This window comes from Ursus arctos, unplaced genomic scaffold (genome assembly GCF_023065955.2).
Source record: "Ursus arctos isolate Adak ecotype North America unplaced genomic scaffold, UrsArc2.0 scaffold_27, whole genome shotgun sequence".
NCBI classification, from domain to species: Eukaryota; Metazoa; Chordata; class Mammalia; order Carnivora; family Ursidae; genus Ursus; species Ursus arctos.
Window position 1 is genome coordinate 28,605,086 of NW_026622952.1, and position 19,492 is coordinate 28,624,577.

A 19,492-nucleotide genomic window follows, 5' to 3' on the forward strand; every position below is an offset into this window, starting at 1 on the left:
GATAAATAATAAACATATTTTATTCTTTCCTAAAAATACATTCTTTTAACTATAAAACTCTGAGCTTTTAGATAAAAATTTAGGCAGGAGAAATGTGAGTCAGAAATAATAATAATAATAAATAACTAATAATAATTAAGGTGAAAAGGAGAACGGGGGAGTGAAAGTGGGGAACTGGGAAGGTTTTGAGCGTTATGAACAAGGATACATGCACGATTACAGGAAAGAATATGTATGTTCCTAGTACAACTACTATTTAACTGACATGTCCTGGGCAGAACTATTCTTACCCCTATTCTCTCACCGGTATGCTCACAGCAACTTCTCTAGCTTTGTAAAATGGCACTTCCCACGTTTTTAAACTGCTCGGTTATCTATCTGTCTCCCACTAGATGATACACACCTTTAGGAAAGGGACTGTGGTTCGCTTGTGTAGTTTATCCTTAATGCCTAGTACAGGGCCTGTGACACAGAATACACACAAGTCAACACTATAAGTAATAAAGAAGCAAATAATTGAATGACATAAGGAAGGGAGAGAGACAAAAGGCACGGGAAGACTATTCCCAGGAAAACTGACCCCTTGCAAGCTGTTATCAGAATGCCAAGTTCTTTAATGCCAAATAGCCATTCATTCCTGCAAATATAGAGGAAGAGGAAAGATAATAATACATTAAAAATATGACAGTTTTCTGTGAACTTGGAACTTTGTTCCCAGATTCTGTTTTTCGTTCACAGTATTATAATGGTCTCTTCCCAAAAAAGTGCTCTGACATTTCCAAAAAATAGTAGAGCTTGGGCAAAATGAAAATAGCTTAAAAAATTTTTTTGTAGGGCTTTCGATTATAATGACCTGCCTTTTGTCATAGAACAGTTCTATTGGCTCAAGTTTTTCTTACAGAGAGCGCCACCTAAGCATGGAAAATGTGTCCAAAGCTCTCACATCTTCAAGGTATTTTTATACCTTTATATAATGAATACCGTGAAAGAAGTCATCCTACAGACTTGCCTCTTGCAATTTCTCACTGCTGAGATTCTGAGACACATTCTTAACACAACCAACCCCAACACAATCAACACACAGCAGCAGAAACTCCAGGAACCATGTGGTTCCTCGGGTACAGACAAAATGACTATTACTGCTGCTGATGTGGTTGACATCTGCTGGAAAGCTAAATTCCTGAAGCTGCTTTCAGACCTAAGAGGGACTTTTTGTGGTGGAAAACCTAGATATTACAGTATTTAAAATTCTAGCTGCTTTTCCTACCCAGCTTACCCTATTCTCCAAAATGGCCGGCACTTTTGCCATTTGACTTGTGGTGGCAAGTTTAGCCTATTTTCAAGTGTCGACAGTACACATGTCCAAAAAAAAAAGGTGCATGCTTAAAGGTAACTCCCAAAACGAAATTTATGAAATCACCAAAACCGATCTTCTCCCAGATGATTACACATGCATTCTGTATTCTGTATAAAGTCTTGACTGTGACAGGAATGCCTGAAGAGTCTGGATGTCACGAGGACTGTTTTCCAAACAGCCTCCCAGAGAGACGTTACTTTGATGAACTTTCCACAGCGTAAAATCTGGTCTGTGGCCTTGCAGGCACAGAAACCTGATCTATCAGCAAAGCCGGAGCCAATTCACACGTCAGAGGTGGACTTACAACTCGAAGAACAGAAAACACTACCAAAGAGTGGTATCAAGATGCAAATATATTAATTTACAACAAGAAGCGTCAATGTCAGACGGACTAACACACTCCTGGGGGCAAGCCAGCTCATTCTCTTCCTGGGGACAGAGCCACAGGAAGAGAAAATCATAATCAGAAGGGTACTTGGTGATGAAAAAGCGGAACAAAAGGAAGACGGAAATAAATCAGATGTAAGGCTAGAATACAGATTCTAGTCTTATTGCTTCCTGATTTACCCCGATGTTTCACACTAGGGGCAGGTGACCCCGCAGACACCAAGCAGCAGCGAAGGGTCCAGCCCCAGCGGCGGTCCTGGGTGGGCACTGTGGGCTCGCCTGCGCCTGCGCAGCTCATCGGTCCCGCTGCTGACTGACACGCTTTTCCTCTAGGTGTGTCCAGGGAGACAAGCAGCCCCCTGAAGTAACATCTGCTGTCTGCTAATGCCATTTAAAGGTATCATCAAATTCATTCCTTTCTTCTTTTCATTTCATTTTTTTAAAGATTTTATTTGAGAGAGAGAAGGAGAGAGCATGCGCAGTGGGGGAGGGGCAGGGGAGAAACAGACTGCCCGCTGAGCAGGGAGTCCCACGCATGCAGGCTCGACCCCAGGATCATGAGCTGAGCCAAGGGCGGATGCTTAACCAGCCAGGCTCCTCTCTTCTTTTTATATATTTGTATATCATTCTTTCTTTTCTATCCACACCACCACCAGGAAAATCTAGCTCCTCATCTCCCCGCCGCAGGAGCCTAACTTCGTTATCTACTTCAAGCCTGTCCCACTGCCCCGCTCCCAAGATCACTACGATACGCACATATACTTTAAGGTTTTGTACATGTCTTTTGCCATTTGCCCACTTTCATTCACACTAAAATCTCTCAGTGAGTCCTGCTGCCTTCAAAGTTGTGTTCGAATTGCTTAACCTGCCATTCAAATTCTTTCATATCTGTGCCCAATTTATTATCATTTTTGTGCTGCATGAAACTTCGCTCCAGTCAAATCTACCATTTCTTAATATTCTGTGAGCACTCCTAACCCATGTCTCTGCTCATTCCCGAGGTCAACTCAAGATTCGCCTTCTCAATTAAAATCAACTACCTTCAGGTGGAAAAAATACATTTGCCTTTTCATATCTTGTTTTTTCAGTGCCTAGATACCAGGGGTGCTCAAAAAACAGGTGCTTAGAACTGGCCCTGTCCACTTGTAGGTAATACTACTGAACTTTCTTCAGAGCCCAAGATAGAATGTGAAAATTGTTACTCTGAACAGAGGAGAGTTGCTGCCTCTTGAAGTGTCCTTGGGGGCATTAGTAGTTAATGGCTTCTATTTGGCTCTTGGAGCGATTTCATAAAATCTACGTACCCCCCACGTCTTCATTTGCTGTCTGTACTGTTTGATACTACAGCTGTAAACACCTTTCAGCTCCTGCTAGCCTCACTGTTAGTCTCCAAGTATAGTGCTCGCTTTAAAAATAGACTAGTGCGCTGATATTTTAGAGATTGTAATCAGGACATTTAACAGCAAGAATGAAAAAGGAAGCGGGTACAGAGAAACGTTGTAATAAATTGGTCCCTTCGTTGTGATGGTGGCGTTGATAAAAGTCTTCAGTTTAAAAGACGAAGAGGCAGATTTGTAAGCTTTATTGGCATCTCAAGGAGATGAAGCAGGAAATAATCTTAAAACTATTTTAGTTGCCATTTAGCTTCCAGCATCCTTGTGTAATCATACCTGGGTCTCAAGCCTGACTAGAAAGGACTTGAAGAAAAAAACAAAATAAAAACCCCTTCCCTGCGTTACTCAAATACAATAAGTTGATTTGCGCTAGGATCTAGTAAGAGAGTTTCTTTTACTTCATACCACAGTACTATGGCACGGGGAGGACATCCAGAATGTTGTCAACAAGGTCCTCTGTGGTTATGAGAGACATGAAAATACACACATCATCTCCTATTTCGTGGGATTTGGCAACTCCACATCAAAAATGTTGGGGAACCATCTGGCTAAGTCTTGAAAGTAGGAATGAGAAGCCTAATTCAAAGTGGAGTGAAGGTGATAATCTTTCCTAGGAAGGAGGAAATTGCTAGATTAAACAAAGATAATTAAGCCTGATTGGTTAATTATAAAAATATAAACAAAATAAAAATAGTTTAATTGTAGTAAATAAAAGAGAGAGCTATGTCAAAATGAAGAATTTAATAATTTCCTAGGCAAAGAAAAATGAACTCTTAAAGGTAGGAGATCAAGAAAGAGTTTGTAAAAAAAAAAAAAAAAAAGAAAGAAAGAAAAAGTTTGTAAGGTACCTGATTGTCCTCTGAATATTACAATAAAATTGGAGACTAATTATGCTTGCTCTGAATAAAAATTATAATAATGTATTCTATTGTTTAGTCTATAGATTAATACAAGATATGAGAAATAAGAATTTCGTTAAATAGATATAATATTAAAACAACACAAAATAATTTTTAAAAACCTTATTTCCCAATTTATATTCCTAGGAAAAGTGTTTTTCCATTAGTGAGTGTTGATTTCTTTCTTTCCTTTTTGGGACATCCTAGAGTTCTAATATATCTTCACACAAACTCCTGAAACTAAACGGGAACATAGGAGCCATTTCATATATTCCTGTGTCTTCCAGCGTAAGAACAATGAGATCAGGTTAAACAGAGGACAATTGCTTCCTGTTATTTATAAATATGTACCAAAATCAGCTTCCATAGCTTTCTGTAAAACACTTGCCACTCCACAAAACATGTAGATTTTTAGCCAGTATTTCATGTTTTTATGTATGGCAATTCTCATAATAGGTAGACAAGAAATTTGACTATGAAGTAATGAGCTATAGGCTGCCTATGAGAGTAAATCTCATCATCTTATGATCATATGCTCGATTTCAAATGAGATCTAGAAATATGGGGGGATTTTTTTTGTTTTACAATCTAGTTTCCTATGTTTGCTGCTTTTGAAACAAAATAATTCATTTAAGAACATAGTGAGTGACACATTTAAATGTATACCCTTTCAGAGGAAGGGCTGTCAGCTGAAGGATTACATATTTCCTCTTTCCTGCAGCACTCCTCTTCTTCTGAGAGTTTCGTACTGGCATTTAGATTTTCCTTGCTTTGAAAGAGTACGTAAATTCCTCACTTTGCATAAGAACACTCTTCCTGGGGGTGGGGGTGGGCTTACTATCCACCTTAGGTACCATAAAAGATTATCTACCTTCATTCAGCTTTCCATGTACCTACAGAGTAACCTAGATTCTAAAATGAATTATTCCACAAACGAAGAAGGTAGAAGAATCGATTTTAAGAAGGCAAGTTCTCCATTCTAAATGCTCTTTAAAAAAAAAAAATCATGTTCTCTGATAGTCTATTTTGAGTCTGAAATGTTAAGTTACTTTAGAGGCATTTGGACTCTAAAATGTGCAGAGTTGCCTGCTGACGTTCAAACCAGCAATTAATCAAAAGGCTGTAAGAAATTAAATGTCACCTTGAAGGTCACCATAACAATTGTTTTTATTGTACAGAGCCTTAGTGCAATAGAATGTGAATGGTTTTATAACCTTTAAAGTCTATGGTTAAAATGATGGTTTCTCATTTGGTCTCATACTTCGATTTCGTCTAAAAAATATCAACAGATGCACCTGGCTACCCACATAAAATTTGTTAATTGATGTTCCTACCGTCTTATAGCCAACTTTTTACAAGCTGAGCAAAGCCTTGACAATTTCATCCAAGAGAACACATGTCATAAATCTCAGTATTTGACATGCCGTGTTTTATTTTATAATCTTGGCCAAACAAAAGTTGCAAAAAAACATATGAAAGCTTCAGATCTGTTGTTAATAACAATTGTTTTACCTATGATTAAAGAACCGATTTAAAATTCATAAAAGTCCGGGTACGTGTTAAAGGACAGTTAAAGTACAATCAGTAATGGAAGCCTCTAAAATTATAGGAGGGCCAACGCAATGTTTAAAGATTTAAAATGTTTTTTAGTAGAAAAATACATTTTTCTCCATGGGAGGTTTCCACTCATCTATTTTGCAACGACACCTTGATTTTATTAACCCAGACCTTTACACAGCAAGATGATTTTCTTTTTTATGAAGCCATGAAATTAACGTATGTTTTCCTAAGGGGACGTTCGGCGCTTATTCGCTTGGAAGCAGCCCGTAGAGAAAACATGCGACGTTTTCTTGGATTGTGGCTGGAGCAATAGTTAAGCGCCACGTGAACACAGAGCACATTACCGTAAACATACCTTGTCCTTGGGTTACTCCATAAAATTCAGCTGCTATCCTTGCTGCTTCCTTGCGATTGCCTTTCACGATGTAGAAGTGACTGAGGATGGCAAGGCTGATTTTCACAAAAAGCTTGAAACAGAAGAGTGAAAGGATCGTGAAGTAGACATTGGATAACTGTTGAGCAAATGGCCGGCTTTCTTCTAACACCGACATTGCTGCACCAGCGTGTGCGGGGGCTCTCCGCTCCCAGCCAAGTCTCAAATGTGCCTGGCTCCTGTTCGGGATGCTCCTGAACAGCTGGTCCTGAGGGAGGAAAATGTCAGCTGGTAATGATGCCCCGAGCTCAAAATATTTATACCGTCCATAAAAGCTCTCCGCAAACGGCTATTGGTCTGACGATGTTCCCGGGAAGCGATTGCAACACGTGCTCGACTCGCCAAGGCTCCTGACTTTCCATTCTCAATATAAAATGACATCCCCCGCCTCTCTGCTCCGAATTTCAAAACCCAGACATTGAGATTCATATACGGATGATTTCCTTTCTCGGCATCTAATTATCACGAACGCTTTGAAGATTGTGCATGGGGTTCCAATTGTTAATGTCAACGATTTCCACAATATCGGGTAAAATTCAGTCCATCACTTCAAGCCTTTAAAGTGGCGTATTTGTAGACCATGAGCTAAAACAGCAAATAGTCCATGACTGGATGATCTTAATGACTAACTCATCAATTAGCCAATTATGTTGCTTTTGCTGTTGTCAGAAAAAAAATTTTTTTCTTATAAATGGATAGACTGGAAAGCCACAGAATAATAATTTTAGACTGTTCATTCATCTTGTGAACACTTTTTAGGCACCCACCGACTGTCAGATATTTTCCTGGATGCTGGCGAGACAGAGAAGAATGTAATGTCCCCGCCACAAAGAACCATAGTCTAGAGGAGGAAACAGCAGATAAATACAAGTGAGGACAGGATGCCATGGGAGCACAAAGAGGAAGGGCCTAATCCTCATTGGGAAGAGTCAGAAAAGACTTCCAGGAGGAGGTGGCATATTCAGAGAACTATCAAATAAGCATGAGTGTTTTATATAGTCTGTCCAAAACCAAGCAAAACAATATCCTTTTTAGGCTTGTAGTCTTTAACCCTAATTTGGTTTAATTTGTGAATGAATGTCCATAAGGGCAAGTGTCTATAAGGGCATCCTTAAGCAAGCAGTCTATTTATATAGATTTAGGCAAACTATATTTTTATTTTTTTATTGAAATTCAATTAGCCAACATATAGTGCATCCTTAGTTTCAGATGTAGTGTTCAGTAATTCATCAGTCACGTATAACACCCAGTACTCATCACATCGTGTGTCTTCCTTAATGTCTGTCATCCAATTACCCCATCCCCCACCCACCTCCCCTCCAGCAATCCTCAGTTTGTTTCCTATAGTTAAGAGCCTCTCACGATTTTTCTCCTTCTCTGATGACTTCCCATTCAGTTTTCCCTCCCTTACCCTATGATCCTCTGTGCTGTTTCTTAAATTCCACGTATGAGTGAAACCATATGATAATTGTCTTTCTCTGATTGACTTATTTCATTAAGCATAATACCCTCCAGTTCCATCCACATCGATGTAAATGGTAAGATTTCATCCTTTCTAATGGCTGAGTAATATTCCATTGTGTGTGTGTGTGTGTGTGTGTGTGTGTGTGTATACCTCATCTTCTTTATCCATTCATTTGTTGATGGACATCTCAGCTCTTTCCACAGTTTGGCTATTGAGGACATTGCTGCTATGACAATGGGGTGCGGCTACCTACATTTGTGTCTTTGGGGTAAATACCTAGTAGTGTAATTGCTGGGTTGTAGGATAGCTCTGGTTTTAACTTCTTGAGGAACCTCCATACTGTTTTCCAGAGTGGCTGTACCAGCTTAGGCAAACTATATTTTTAAAAGAGAAATAAAGCAAATCGTTAAGAAGAATAATTTATAATGACAATATTTTGGCATTTAAGTCAAAAATAACATGTCAAGATTTAAAAAATGGCATATTATACAAGGAGTTTATTCATATGGTTTTGCGACCAGGTTTGGAGTCTGTACATTGTGTATTGCTTCTCAATCCTTCCGAGAAGCTCCAAAATAATAAATATTAACAAAGACTTCAGAAAATAGAAGTGGCTCAATGTGATAAAGCAGCATATCGATGATTGGACATACTTGTGTCGCGTGCTTATCTGTCTTGGCATACGCTTCTCATGCTGTTTTTCTTACCTGATTGGAGTGATTTACATGAAACATTCCTAAGACAAAGGAGACATTGCTATAAAAATAAATGTGTCCAATGAAGCAGGCTGCTTCTTTCTCCAGTGACTGAGTGGCTCCCAGAAAAATAAACTAGTTCACTATATTAGAAAGAAATTCCCGAGCTCTCTATGAAAATGGCCAGTGGCATGGTTTTCACAGGCACAGAACTAGACCTGTGAGTGGCCATTACTTGGATCAGATGTATGCACTTTGGGAATCAATGACAATGAACTTCGTGGTATCGAAGAGAAAGGAATGAGCCGTTCCTCTCTCTCACCAGTAGTGAGACTGTGTCAGTGAAGCAATGACATGACGATCCCCTTCCAGTCAGTCTTCCCTCTGGCACGGGCACTCAGGCGTGACCTCACACTGGCGAGGCCCGCCCGCAGACAGCTGGGCCATCACAATGCTCTGAGTCACTGCTCTGACTTCCACTTCAGTGCTTTACAATCAGAAGTCAAACTCGCCTAAGTGTACGTCTAAGGTTTCACTCCCTCCTCTACCAGTAAGTGCTATTATAAATAATTACCTCCACATCAGCTAAGCAGGGGCCTGGATACTTTCGGGTTGAGGAATACATTTATTTCAATAAGGCTGGTATCATGGGGGAACTGAGTTTAAAGTTCTGTGGTTCTACTAGGAGAAAAATCATGCCTGCCCAATATTTAGGATTTGATGTCAAGATGCCAGGTTTCATTTTAAGGAGTTCCTTGATCTCTACCTCTATTTTCTGTGTTGGTATATACTCTCCTTTGGCGACCTTTACCATCTCTAATCACCAATAAAAATTAAGGCTAAATAGAATAACTCACAGTCAGTGAAGTCATCAAATAGAAACTAAATGTGGTATTTTTCACATTATAGACCCTCGTAAATAACACCAAGAATAACTTCATTAATATTTAAAAGACACATGAAAAGTATCGTGAGCCTATTTTCCAGGCATTGGCGTTTTCTTAAAAAATAAAACATCGATGAGTAACTTAAGTGATTTATTGAGATGAATATTTTCATTATTGACCACGTTGAGATGATGCGGTGGGGGCATTTGGGGGATTAGCCAGTATATCCCAACTGTCTTAATCTTGTTGGTTTCAATCAATCAATCGATCAATCAAACCAAAATTGAGCTCAGCGATTGTGCTTCTAGAATGGATGATACGAGAGACATTAAAAACACAGGGAGAAATGATTTATTGAGAGTCCGGTATATGCTACATATTTTATATAAATCTTCTCGTTCACTCTCTCATTCCCTCTCAGCATGACTATTATTGTTATTTACATTTTAAAGATCAAGCACACTGGCTTCAGAGAGCTTTAGTGTCCTACACACGTTCCTTATGAGGACTAGCACTGTTTGAACATAGACCCGACTCCAAAATATATGCTCAAGTCACCGCTCATGTTTTCTGTTTTTAAGCCTTTCCAGTCTGAATGAGCAAATGTGATTTCTGTATACAGACACTGAGACAAAGTCACACAGATTCACACGCACAGTGAAGGGATCAGTCTGAGACTATTTTATCAGGAGCCTGAATTAGTAGCTGAACAGGTGAGGCAGGGCACAAGTGCTCGGATGATTAACCGAGACAGAATCTTGTGTGAGCTCAACAAATGGGAATAAAGGAAAGTGGGAGTGTGTCATGACTGCGCTAACACTCGGGGATTATTCACAGCAAAGAGTTGGCGACAAGCTCCCATAAAAACAACAGAGAAGCAACAGAGAGACGAGCTTAGGAGAAGGGTAGTGGAGAGTGAGTACATCAGAAACAGTGAGTGTTCAAAACAGGGTCAGATAACTGAGTAGGAGCGAAAAGAATGAGGATTTGGAGAAAGGATAATTAAGTCTAGCCAGAACGGGTCAGGGTGACTTTCAACTCAGTATTTTAATAAGGTAATGGGCTGGGAATGGGGACGTCAGTGTTAAGGCATAATCCTTAAAGCAACTTCCATAGGAAACAAGGCTCCTTGACTTTCTCTTGTTGTCAACTTTCTAGGCACAGGCTCTGCTCCTCTCCACCATGTGGGTGTCAAAGGAGAGTCTTCTCCATGGCTAGCCCCTGGGCCGCCGCCTAACCTGTCTCCTGTCCAGTCTCCTGCTCCACCGCCTTTAGCATCCTAGGGAATGACATGAATTGGGTTTTGTTTTTGTTTTTTGTTTTTTTTTTTTGGCCTGTTTCATAGACTAGATTTCGTGTCGTGCAGATGTTGAATATGATAATGACTTTCACACATGGCCAGATTACCCTTTAAATTCTCATAGAACAATCTCATTTCCAGAGATTATGGGGTAAATTCTTTTGACTTAGCTACAGTACTGATGCAAGTTATTAGATTGAAAATGTCAATGGAACATAAAAAGAAAAAGCCTCTTTCTAGTGCTTTCCGGTTGATTAGCATAAATATTTTTCTGTAGAGGAAATACAGTCATCTCATTGAAATGATCATTTCCTTTAAAAAAGAAATCTGATCCCTTATTTTCTGGTAGAAATCTCAAGGCTTAAATGGGCTTTTTTATTCCTAAGATTCCAAAAAACAGAACCACAGGAATAATTTCAAACAGCAAGTTTGTAAATGGTCAGCGTAATGGCAGGTATCTTCCCATCCCCAGAACAGGGTTTTTGAAGAGGATTTGTACCCCGTAAATGCAAACTGAGAAAAGTCCCCTGTTCATAACTCTGATGGTCAGTGATGGCTGATAAACACGTAAGGGGAAAAGTATGCAAGTTGTTACTGGTGACGTAATAGCTCACTGCTGTGCTTAAAACACCATTGAAAATATAACCTTTTCTCATTTTGTGATACCTCCTAGTAAACATAAAGACAAATGAAGCTCTTTGATGTTGAGAGTGCACTGGAGTCTTACATGTTCAGAACACATAAGAATTTGAAATAAACACGTAAAGGTTTACACTTTTCGTTGAAATCCTTAACGGGAATTGATAATTGAATTGAGCTTTATCTCCAATATGGTAGATTCTGTAGATTCGGTTTCATTGGTTTTTCTTCACTCACCCAAAAGCTGTACTCGGGGAAATAGAGAGCTCACAAAGGTGAACCAAAGCACACTGGCATGACTTCTTATGGAGACCTAGACGTTGTGATGTCATGTTTCTGTCACAGACAATTACTGTATTCACAGCAGCACTATGGATACTGATGCCTCCGGTTCCTGCTGGAGATCTTCAATTATCGATGAAGGATAAGTTCTCATAGACATCATAATCATCGTAATGACGATTATTTATACTGTTAGTTGGGAATAGTTTGGTTGAGACCTATTACATTCTGTTTGATTGTACTACGTGGGAGTAATGCTGGCTTTCGGCCTCTAGCCATACTTCCAGTCTAATGGAACCCAAGAGTAATTTCTTCTAGCTAACGTTATGGTAACCCACAAAAAAACCCCACATGTTATTCATCAAGTTATCATTGACTTAGATTTCACTGGGCTCTTTGGGGAAAATCAGAACAGCCTCTATCCTAAAAAGAGTCACGTTCAATGTTGTCACTGGTGGTCACCTCTCCCTAGAGGCTGCCTGAGGTGGAAGAGATTCTGTGATGTGTGTGTGGCCCGAAAGTTGGTTTCTCTACATATCTGAGGGTTTGAAAAGGAAATGTTATCTTTAAATTCACATACGCTTATTGATATCTACTATGGGCCAAGCACTGTTCTAGATATTTTATCTATTCCAATGGAGGTTTTTTGTTGTTGTTGTTTTTTGTTTGTTGTTGTTTCTTTTCTTTTCTTTTCTTTTCTTTTCCTTTTTTTTTTTTTTTGTAAACCCGGCATTTCTTTAGAGGATCAGTCCATGCACTTGATATCCTGGCTCTAGAAAAGAACACTTGACCAAACTCAGCCAACAAAAGGTATTCCTGGGACTTCTGCTGGAATTTTGGGCGAGATGCTCTGACTCAGCAGGAGAAGTCAAGATAGCAAGCGCTAAGCCTGAAGATGCTAGGAGCTATCCTGGTCGGGAAGGAAACGGCCCACGTAGGAATTAAACCAGTGCAAAGAAAGGTAGTATTACGGCACCTTCATTTGAATAGATACTGGATCCAGCTGCACCAGAGGCCGCTGACTCTGACGGTATTACGGAATAATAAATTTGTTGTTGTTAATTAAACCAATATGCATTGAGGTTTCTCTCACTTTTAGAGAAAAAGTCCTGACACAATTATATTTTCTGGAGTCATTATAAGAATAATGAGAGGGGTGCCTGGGTGGTTCAGTGGGCTAAGCGTCCGACTCTTGGTTTCGGCTCAGGTCATGATCTCTGGGTGGTGGGATCGAGCCCCAAGTCTGGCTTCCTGCTCAGTGGGAGTCTGCTTTTTTCTCTCTCAAATAAATAAATAAATAAATAAATAAATCTTTTTTAAAAAATTAAGAATAATGAGGTGTAGTTATCATTATCCCTTTTGTGCAGCAAATGAAGACCCAAAACTTACGCTAGGTAATTTGCACGAGATGATAGCTCTTGAAGTGCAGGTGTTGCGATTCCCACAGCAGTTCCTGCTACAGTTCTGCTCATGTCATTGTTCACAGGTTAGAGCTGAAACATTCATGTTGTCTCACTGACCTCCCACTCTATCCCACCCTGTGATGTATAGCACACATTACTGCCATGTTGCTGGTATAAATAGTCTTTGGCTAAATACTTGTGTATTTCACGGAGTTAAAGCTAACGGGGCCCACTCACATCTTTGGTATTAAGATTTTGTTCTAACCATCTCATTCTAACCAGCTATTTTCAAGACGGTTAAAAAGAAGCCTTTCCCTGTGGCATCGTTCTGAAGGTCCAAAGGGTGGGACCGCATTACAGGTGAAATGATGTACCAGTGTTGTTTCAAGCACTTCTAGCATGCCGATTTCACCAGCTTTTTAATATATACACTTGTGGAAATTAATAATTATCATTTCTTCAAAGACATAAAACATATCGATTTCCCTGGGATGTGGTCAATTGGCTAATAAAGTTGGAGTCTGTGAATCATCTGTTTAGGATCCTGAGATTACAGTTTCTTTGACAACATAGGTACTGCCTTATAGGATCTCTTTTCAAATCTGTTTTTTGCCTGCAATTATGAATTCCATTATAAAAGCATCTGCCTCACGTGTTGTGGGGTTTAAATGCGATAATGCATAGCACTTCATGCTGCGTGAGAAGAGTTCAGCAGATACTATCTGTATTATAATGATTTCTATTATTTTATTTAAATTATTTAAATTAGAATTTATTGCATCAGAGGCACTAAAATTTCGTCGTATGCTTGTTTAACTAAATGTCCAACGTCTAGTAGGACTATACTCTCTGCCAACAACAGATGTGTACTCATACAAAAGAAATCTATCAGACTCCCACCAGTGTTAGAAAATGTGCCCATTTCTACAACCGGTATTCAAAAACAATGTTAGAAACAAAATAAATGATACAGTTTTGTATCAAGATATGAAGGACAGCTATAACTTCCTAGGAAATTGATTCATCACAAATATTTTGTAATACTTCATATATTTTCCCAGGTCCATGACAAAAGTGCTCTGCAGTTTTGGATACACAGGAGGAAAGCAGGTACTTCGAAGCTTAGAAATAAAGCTGATCTCACATTGGGATCCATGGTTCCTGGGTTAAGAAACTAAAGTACTGGAAATGTAAAAATCTTCCCTGAAGAGGTAATGGATGGCAATGATAGTAAGAATGGTAATGGCAAAATATATTTTGTTATATATGACTATGACCCTAGACTGGCCCATGAACCAACTGAAGTTGTACAAGAAGGGGAACGAAGACAGAGGAAGCCGTATGGCCAGTGGAGAGCCTGGACATTTAGTCCGACGAGCATCTAGCTGCGACATTATGTGTATCCCAGGATAGACTGGGTAAGGCAGTGAAGAGTGCTTCGGTGAGCTCTTTAGAAGACCCAGTTGTTCTAGTTATGAGCTGTCAAATTTGGGCAAGTTCCGTAACCCTCTGCGCCTTGTCTCTTATCTGTAAAACAGGGTAATAGGTCTATCATGGACTTGTACATGTGTAGGAGAATTTTCATTTCCCTTCAAAGGCAACACCTCAACTTATGAGCCTCTGATTTCACTGCCCTTTCTAAAATAGTAAAAACGAGCTCGCCCTCCAGTAATAAGTAAACTGCAGCTCACCACTGCTTAACGTCTGAAACTTCCGCCTCTGCTTTGCAAGTCAAGAAAAGACTCTTTCGTTCAACATCTACCTCTTGGGTGCATCCAGGCTCTGCTGGGCACTGGAAAACAATGCTGAACAAGGGAGATGAGGTCCTTGCTCTCACATGTTAAACCCAGCATCAGCTGACTCAGTCCAGGCTTGGAACAGATGAATTATCTGGTTTTTAACAATAGATTTTCTCGAGATTATGCAACTTGTTTTGCTCTTTTCTTTGTCTGGTGCCCAGAATGTAAGATCATCAAAAAGTCAGGAGAAGCCTTCATTTGACCACCAACTTCAGCACTCGTTCAGTGTTTTTTATTCCTTCCTTGTCTTTGTCACCATTCTCGAGCCTCAGTTTTTTCCTAACAAGTCATTTGGGCTTCGTTTTTCCATAGGAACTGCCTCCAGAGCTTGGCCTGGTGAAGCTCTCTATCTAGTGTGCTTTGGTGAGCTCCCCCACCTGGCCCTAGACTGTAATGTCACCAAAGGCGGTAGTGGGCTCTGTAAACATGTTACAAAGATAAAGATGAATATGGCTAACACTGAGGTCCACGAAACCAAGGTAAGATTTTTCTTCGCACATATCTAGCACTCACTCAAAAATAAGGGAGCACAAAAAGATGGATTAATATGAATGAAAACCAGCACAAACAACAAATGACAGACCCATAGGTATTTGGAGAGTGAAGTTTTCCAGAAACGTACTATGTGTCAAGTATTATATTAAGCTGATAAGAGACGGAAGCCAAACTTCAAATTCTCAGCAAGAAACTGGAATCTTTTAAAAGGATATCACATATTTAAGAGCAAAATATAAAAAAATAGATGTCTTGGAACTAAAACAACGCAATACCTGAAATTAATAACTCAATGGATGGGTGTACCAGGAGATTAGATAAAACCAAGAGAAAGTTTGTACATCTCAAGATAAATCAGAACAAACCATCCAGGATGACAGAAGCAAAAGAAAGAACAAGAGGAATAGAAATAGAAAATCTAACATATATTTAATCAAGGTGTGAGAGAGGAAAGAGAGAATGGTCAGAAGTAAAATTTGAAAGATAACAGCTGAGAATATCCCCAAACTAATAAAAGATATCAATCCACAAAATCGAGAAGCTCATTGACTCTCAAGCAGTCTAATTAAAAAAAAAAAAAAACAACCAATCCTCCCCATCAAGAACTAGGAAGGATGTAAGATAGTATTCTACTTGCAATGTGGTAGGTTAGCCTGCCATAGTTTCTTGGCTGCTGACAGAACACATGAGCTCTCTGGGTCAAAGATTTTCTTTCCGGTCAGAGGACTTTATCATTCATGACACAGAAAGTAGCAAGAATCGAGTGTTTGCATCAATTCCTCTTGCCTCCAAGACCTTCAGGGCCAACATGGAGGGGCTCGGGAATATGCCCCACTTGAAGTGTATTTGTGTCACAGCTGAGGAACTCCAAGCTTTAGGAGTCCAAATCTTTTGTAATGGACAGTAAGCCAGCCTGAACTTTGCCCTGGAGGGAGACCATTAAAATTTTACAAACCTGCTCTCTGCTCCAAAGAAAGACATTGATCTCTATTTCCCAAGGCTATGTACTCTACAAACATCCTTGAGAGGATAGCCTAGGGGAAAAAAGCAGCAAGTGCCTCTACTTAGAAGAGCACAGATTCAAGAGACCCCTGGAGAATTGCGTGCCAACATCTTCACCCTTCGTTTCTGTACCATCTTAGCTTTGGCTGATTTTCCCATGAGTAACTCACTCTGTCAGCCACTGTGACAAATCTGAAGACTCAGCGGAAGCTTTGACAGAGGCTGGGACCAAATCCATCCAATTTGTCTCATACAATGTGAAAATAAGACTACTATTTACAAGACTCCGAGTAGCAGGATGAGGAAAATCTTGCAGTAGTGATGTCAACCATTCCCTCCAGACTCCTGGGCCCAACCAGCTGACCAAGTTCCATATGCCATTAGTGTCTGCCTTCTTGTGCCAAGGTAGTTTTATCGATCGCTAAAATGAGGGACAAATTTTGAACCATCTTTTCTCAATGCAATGCTCTTATTGTAGGGATAATTACCCTCAGGATATGCATAAATAATGAGTCGCCTATTTCTCTCAGGAGCAACTCCAAGTGATCAAGGGCAGCGCCATTTTGGAGAGATCTCTGCAGTCATCTTGTTACCCAAAACTGGGTTTGCCTCTTGGTGGGTGTCAGATCAAAAGATACAACCACACCAAAGAATAGGAAAAGGAAGGGTTTTACCTGCAATAAGTAAAGGAATACTCTAGGAATATTTCCCAAAGCAGTGTTTCCCTAAACAAAGAAACTAGGGAAATTTTAGGCTAAGAATGCATGCATATTCATGAAGGGGCTTGCATAATGGGGATTCAGCATGGAATTGGGGCAAAAATCATCTTACGGTGCCAGAGTCCAGGTCTTAGTTGATCGAAGTCAGGAGGATCAGCAAGTGTTGGTATCATCGATTCTCTGGCTCCAGTTGGTCTGGTGTTTGAGTGCTCAAAGGGTTAGTTTAAATCCTGAAAAGAAAACTCAACAATGGAATGTGCATCAGGTCAATCATTACTTTTGAAACAGCAGTGGGAGTTTTACCACTGATTCATTGTTCTGGTATGATTAAGGTATCTCCTGGCCTTAATGTGGCTGTTTGTTCTCACTTTCTTTTGTTCCCTTAAAATCATTGACTACTGAAGTCTATTCCTCTGCATTTCAACATATCCCAGGAAGTTCTGCAAGAAATGTGCTCGCTCTGGGCAAGTAGTGCTGGTCAGGCATACATCACAAGGCAGCTAAGGCCTGAAATGAGTTTTTTTCAGTGGTGAAAGCTATGTCTCATCTTCCTTTTTCTTATTCTGCTTACAACCCGAGGACTACATAATCTACTGGTGGTGTTTTTTAAATCACACCTTAAGTGCAACCCACTCTGGTTTTAGGATGGAGGTAAGTTAATATCTGGCTTCTACACAAAAGGTACCACCCCAAGGATGCTCACGGTGCCCTGAGAAAGAAAGCATTGTTTACAATTGTTGGGACTTTCCAAGTGATCCCTGTACTACTTGGGGACAGGGGGACACAGGTAGATGATGCCGTAAAACATGGCCTCCCAATGGCTGGCAAATCCTAGGGCTCCAGTATAGTTTGCTAATTAAATCTAGTTCCCTCCCCCGCTTTTTTTTAAGGAGACTGCCTAAGGATAGTCAGTGAAACCTGTCCAGTTGGTCCATACCACAACTGCTAGCTTTCAACTGCCCCAGGGAAAACTGAGTGATGGCTCCGGGAGTGGAGGTACAGCAAGCATTGGAGGTGTGACAGGGAGGTCCACGAGCTGAGGCCATCCCCTACTGTTTCCAGTAGATTCCCCAGTATGGTTACAGGGATGGTGATCAAATTATGCTTAGAACCATGTGGCTGGAGGCACCACGTCCAGCCACCTATTAAGCTGAGAGTGCCTTCAGCAGTTTGGGAAAGCTACAGGCCATTTTTATTTGTGAGAAACGCTCTGGAGGCAGATCTGGAGGGCAAAGATCATCATCGTCCCTCCCTTCCCATACCTCCCAGGGTCTAAGGGGTTCCCTGTCCATGTGCCCCGATTATGGATCCCCCTCCAGGGCCACACAATGGTCTGGCTCCACTCCAGTAACTGAAATTTCACCTTGTATTCAGTGCTCCTCTACTCACCCTCAGACTTTTTATCCAAAAGGGTCAGATGCAACAGGGATGAGGGAATTTCTAGAAGGCATGGGACCTGTTCCATCTCCAAGTTTAGCCTCTGTAGTGGGGATGTGGCAAGCAGATTCCCCAACTGGTCATTATTATCTTCATGATCTAGGATCATGCCAGCCCAACAAATGAAATGTCTCCAGGTGGCTCAACTAGGATTGTTTGAATATCCAACGCCTGCCTTTCGCTGGGCTGCCACCAGACAGGAGTACTAACCAGGCTCGTTGCTATTAGGGGGAAAGGAAGATGCATTACGCCTGGGACTGATCAGAGCAGAATCCCAAACTCTCAAACTGTGTCTCTTTTATTCTGATTATTAGCCGGGAAGCAGATGGGGGAGGGGGCTCCTGTCCTGGAGACAGCCACATTCAGATCAATCTGCCTTATCCAGGTGTGTGGATCAGGACGAAGCGTGAGAGGTAAGATCAGAATTTCCTGTTTAGTTTATTTTTGACGAAGCCTTTCTAACAGGGTCAGATGCCGGTGGATGGTAGGGACCACAGAAGCTTCATCAAATACTTTGTCCGTCTATTGCGTAGTTTTTGTGAGAAAAAGCACACCATTGAGAGACCGACTGAAAATGATCCAGAAAGCCAAACACATGGCACAGATTAGTTTGAGAGCCATGGTGTTTGGTTGATTAGACTGGAGGAACAGAAAGGAACATAAACAGGGGCGCCTGGGTGGCGCAGCAGTTAAGCGTCTGCCTTTGGCTCAGGGTGTGATCCCGGTGTTATGGGATCGAGCCCCACATCAGGTTCCTCCACTATGAGCCTGCTTCTTCCTCTCCCACTCCCCCTGCTTGTGTTCCCTCTCTCGCTGGCTGTCTCTATCTCTGTCGAATAAATAAATAAAACCTTAAAAAAAAAAAAAAAAGAAAGGAACATAAACAGAAGGGAGTTATCAGCAGTGAGGCACCACTGGTAACCCCAGGAGAGGGTCAAAGTCCCCAAATAGTCAGTGTGCGGGGGCGCGGGGCATGCAGACTCCCCGACTGGGGGACAGATGAGTCAGCCTCAGACAGGAGTCACAAGTCTGATGCAGTGTTAGCTCTGCAAAAAAACCAGAATCTTTCTCTTTTGCCCAGTCTGTTATGTCTGTGTGTTGCCATGGTCGGTGCTGGATGGATCCAGGCAACAATGCTTGGAAACCGGGCATGTAGATTCAGTCAGCAGCTTGAGTAGGTCTCATCAGAATGAGCCTTTACCACAGGCATCTGCATGAGTGACCCAGACGGTTCATTTAGTAGCACGATTTGATTTCATTGTCCGTGGCCTGGAAGAAGAGCATCAAATTCGCCAATATGCGGTTTTCCCAGTGGCAGACCAAACAGCTAGGCTATTGA

The 19,492-nt window shown here is 40.8% G+C and overlaps 1 protein-coding gene across 1 annotated transcript in view; it reads right to left on the reverse strand.

Moving 5' to 3' along the window:
* Positions 1-6,336, reverse strand: part of ASB5 (ankyrin repeat and SOCS box containing 5) — a 50,809-nt gene extending 44,473 nt beyond the window's left edge. Inside the window, exon 1 of the mRNA XM_026508549.4 lies at positions 5,953-6,336. Coding sequence (XP_026364334.2) covers positions 5,953-6,148 — 196 coding nt within the window. The 5' untranslated portion in view covers positions 6,149-6,336. The remainder of the gene's footprint in view (positions 1-5,952) is intronic.
* Between the last annotated feature and the right edge of the window lie 13,156 nt (positions 6,337-19,492).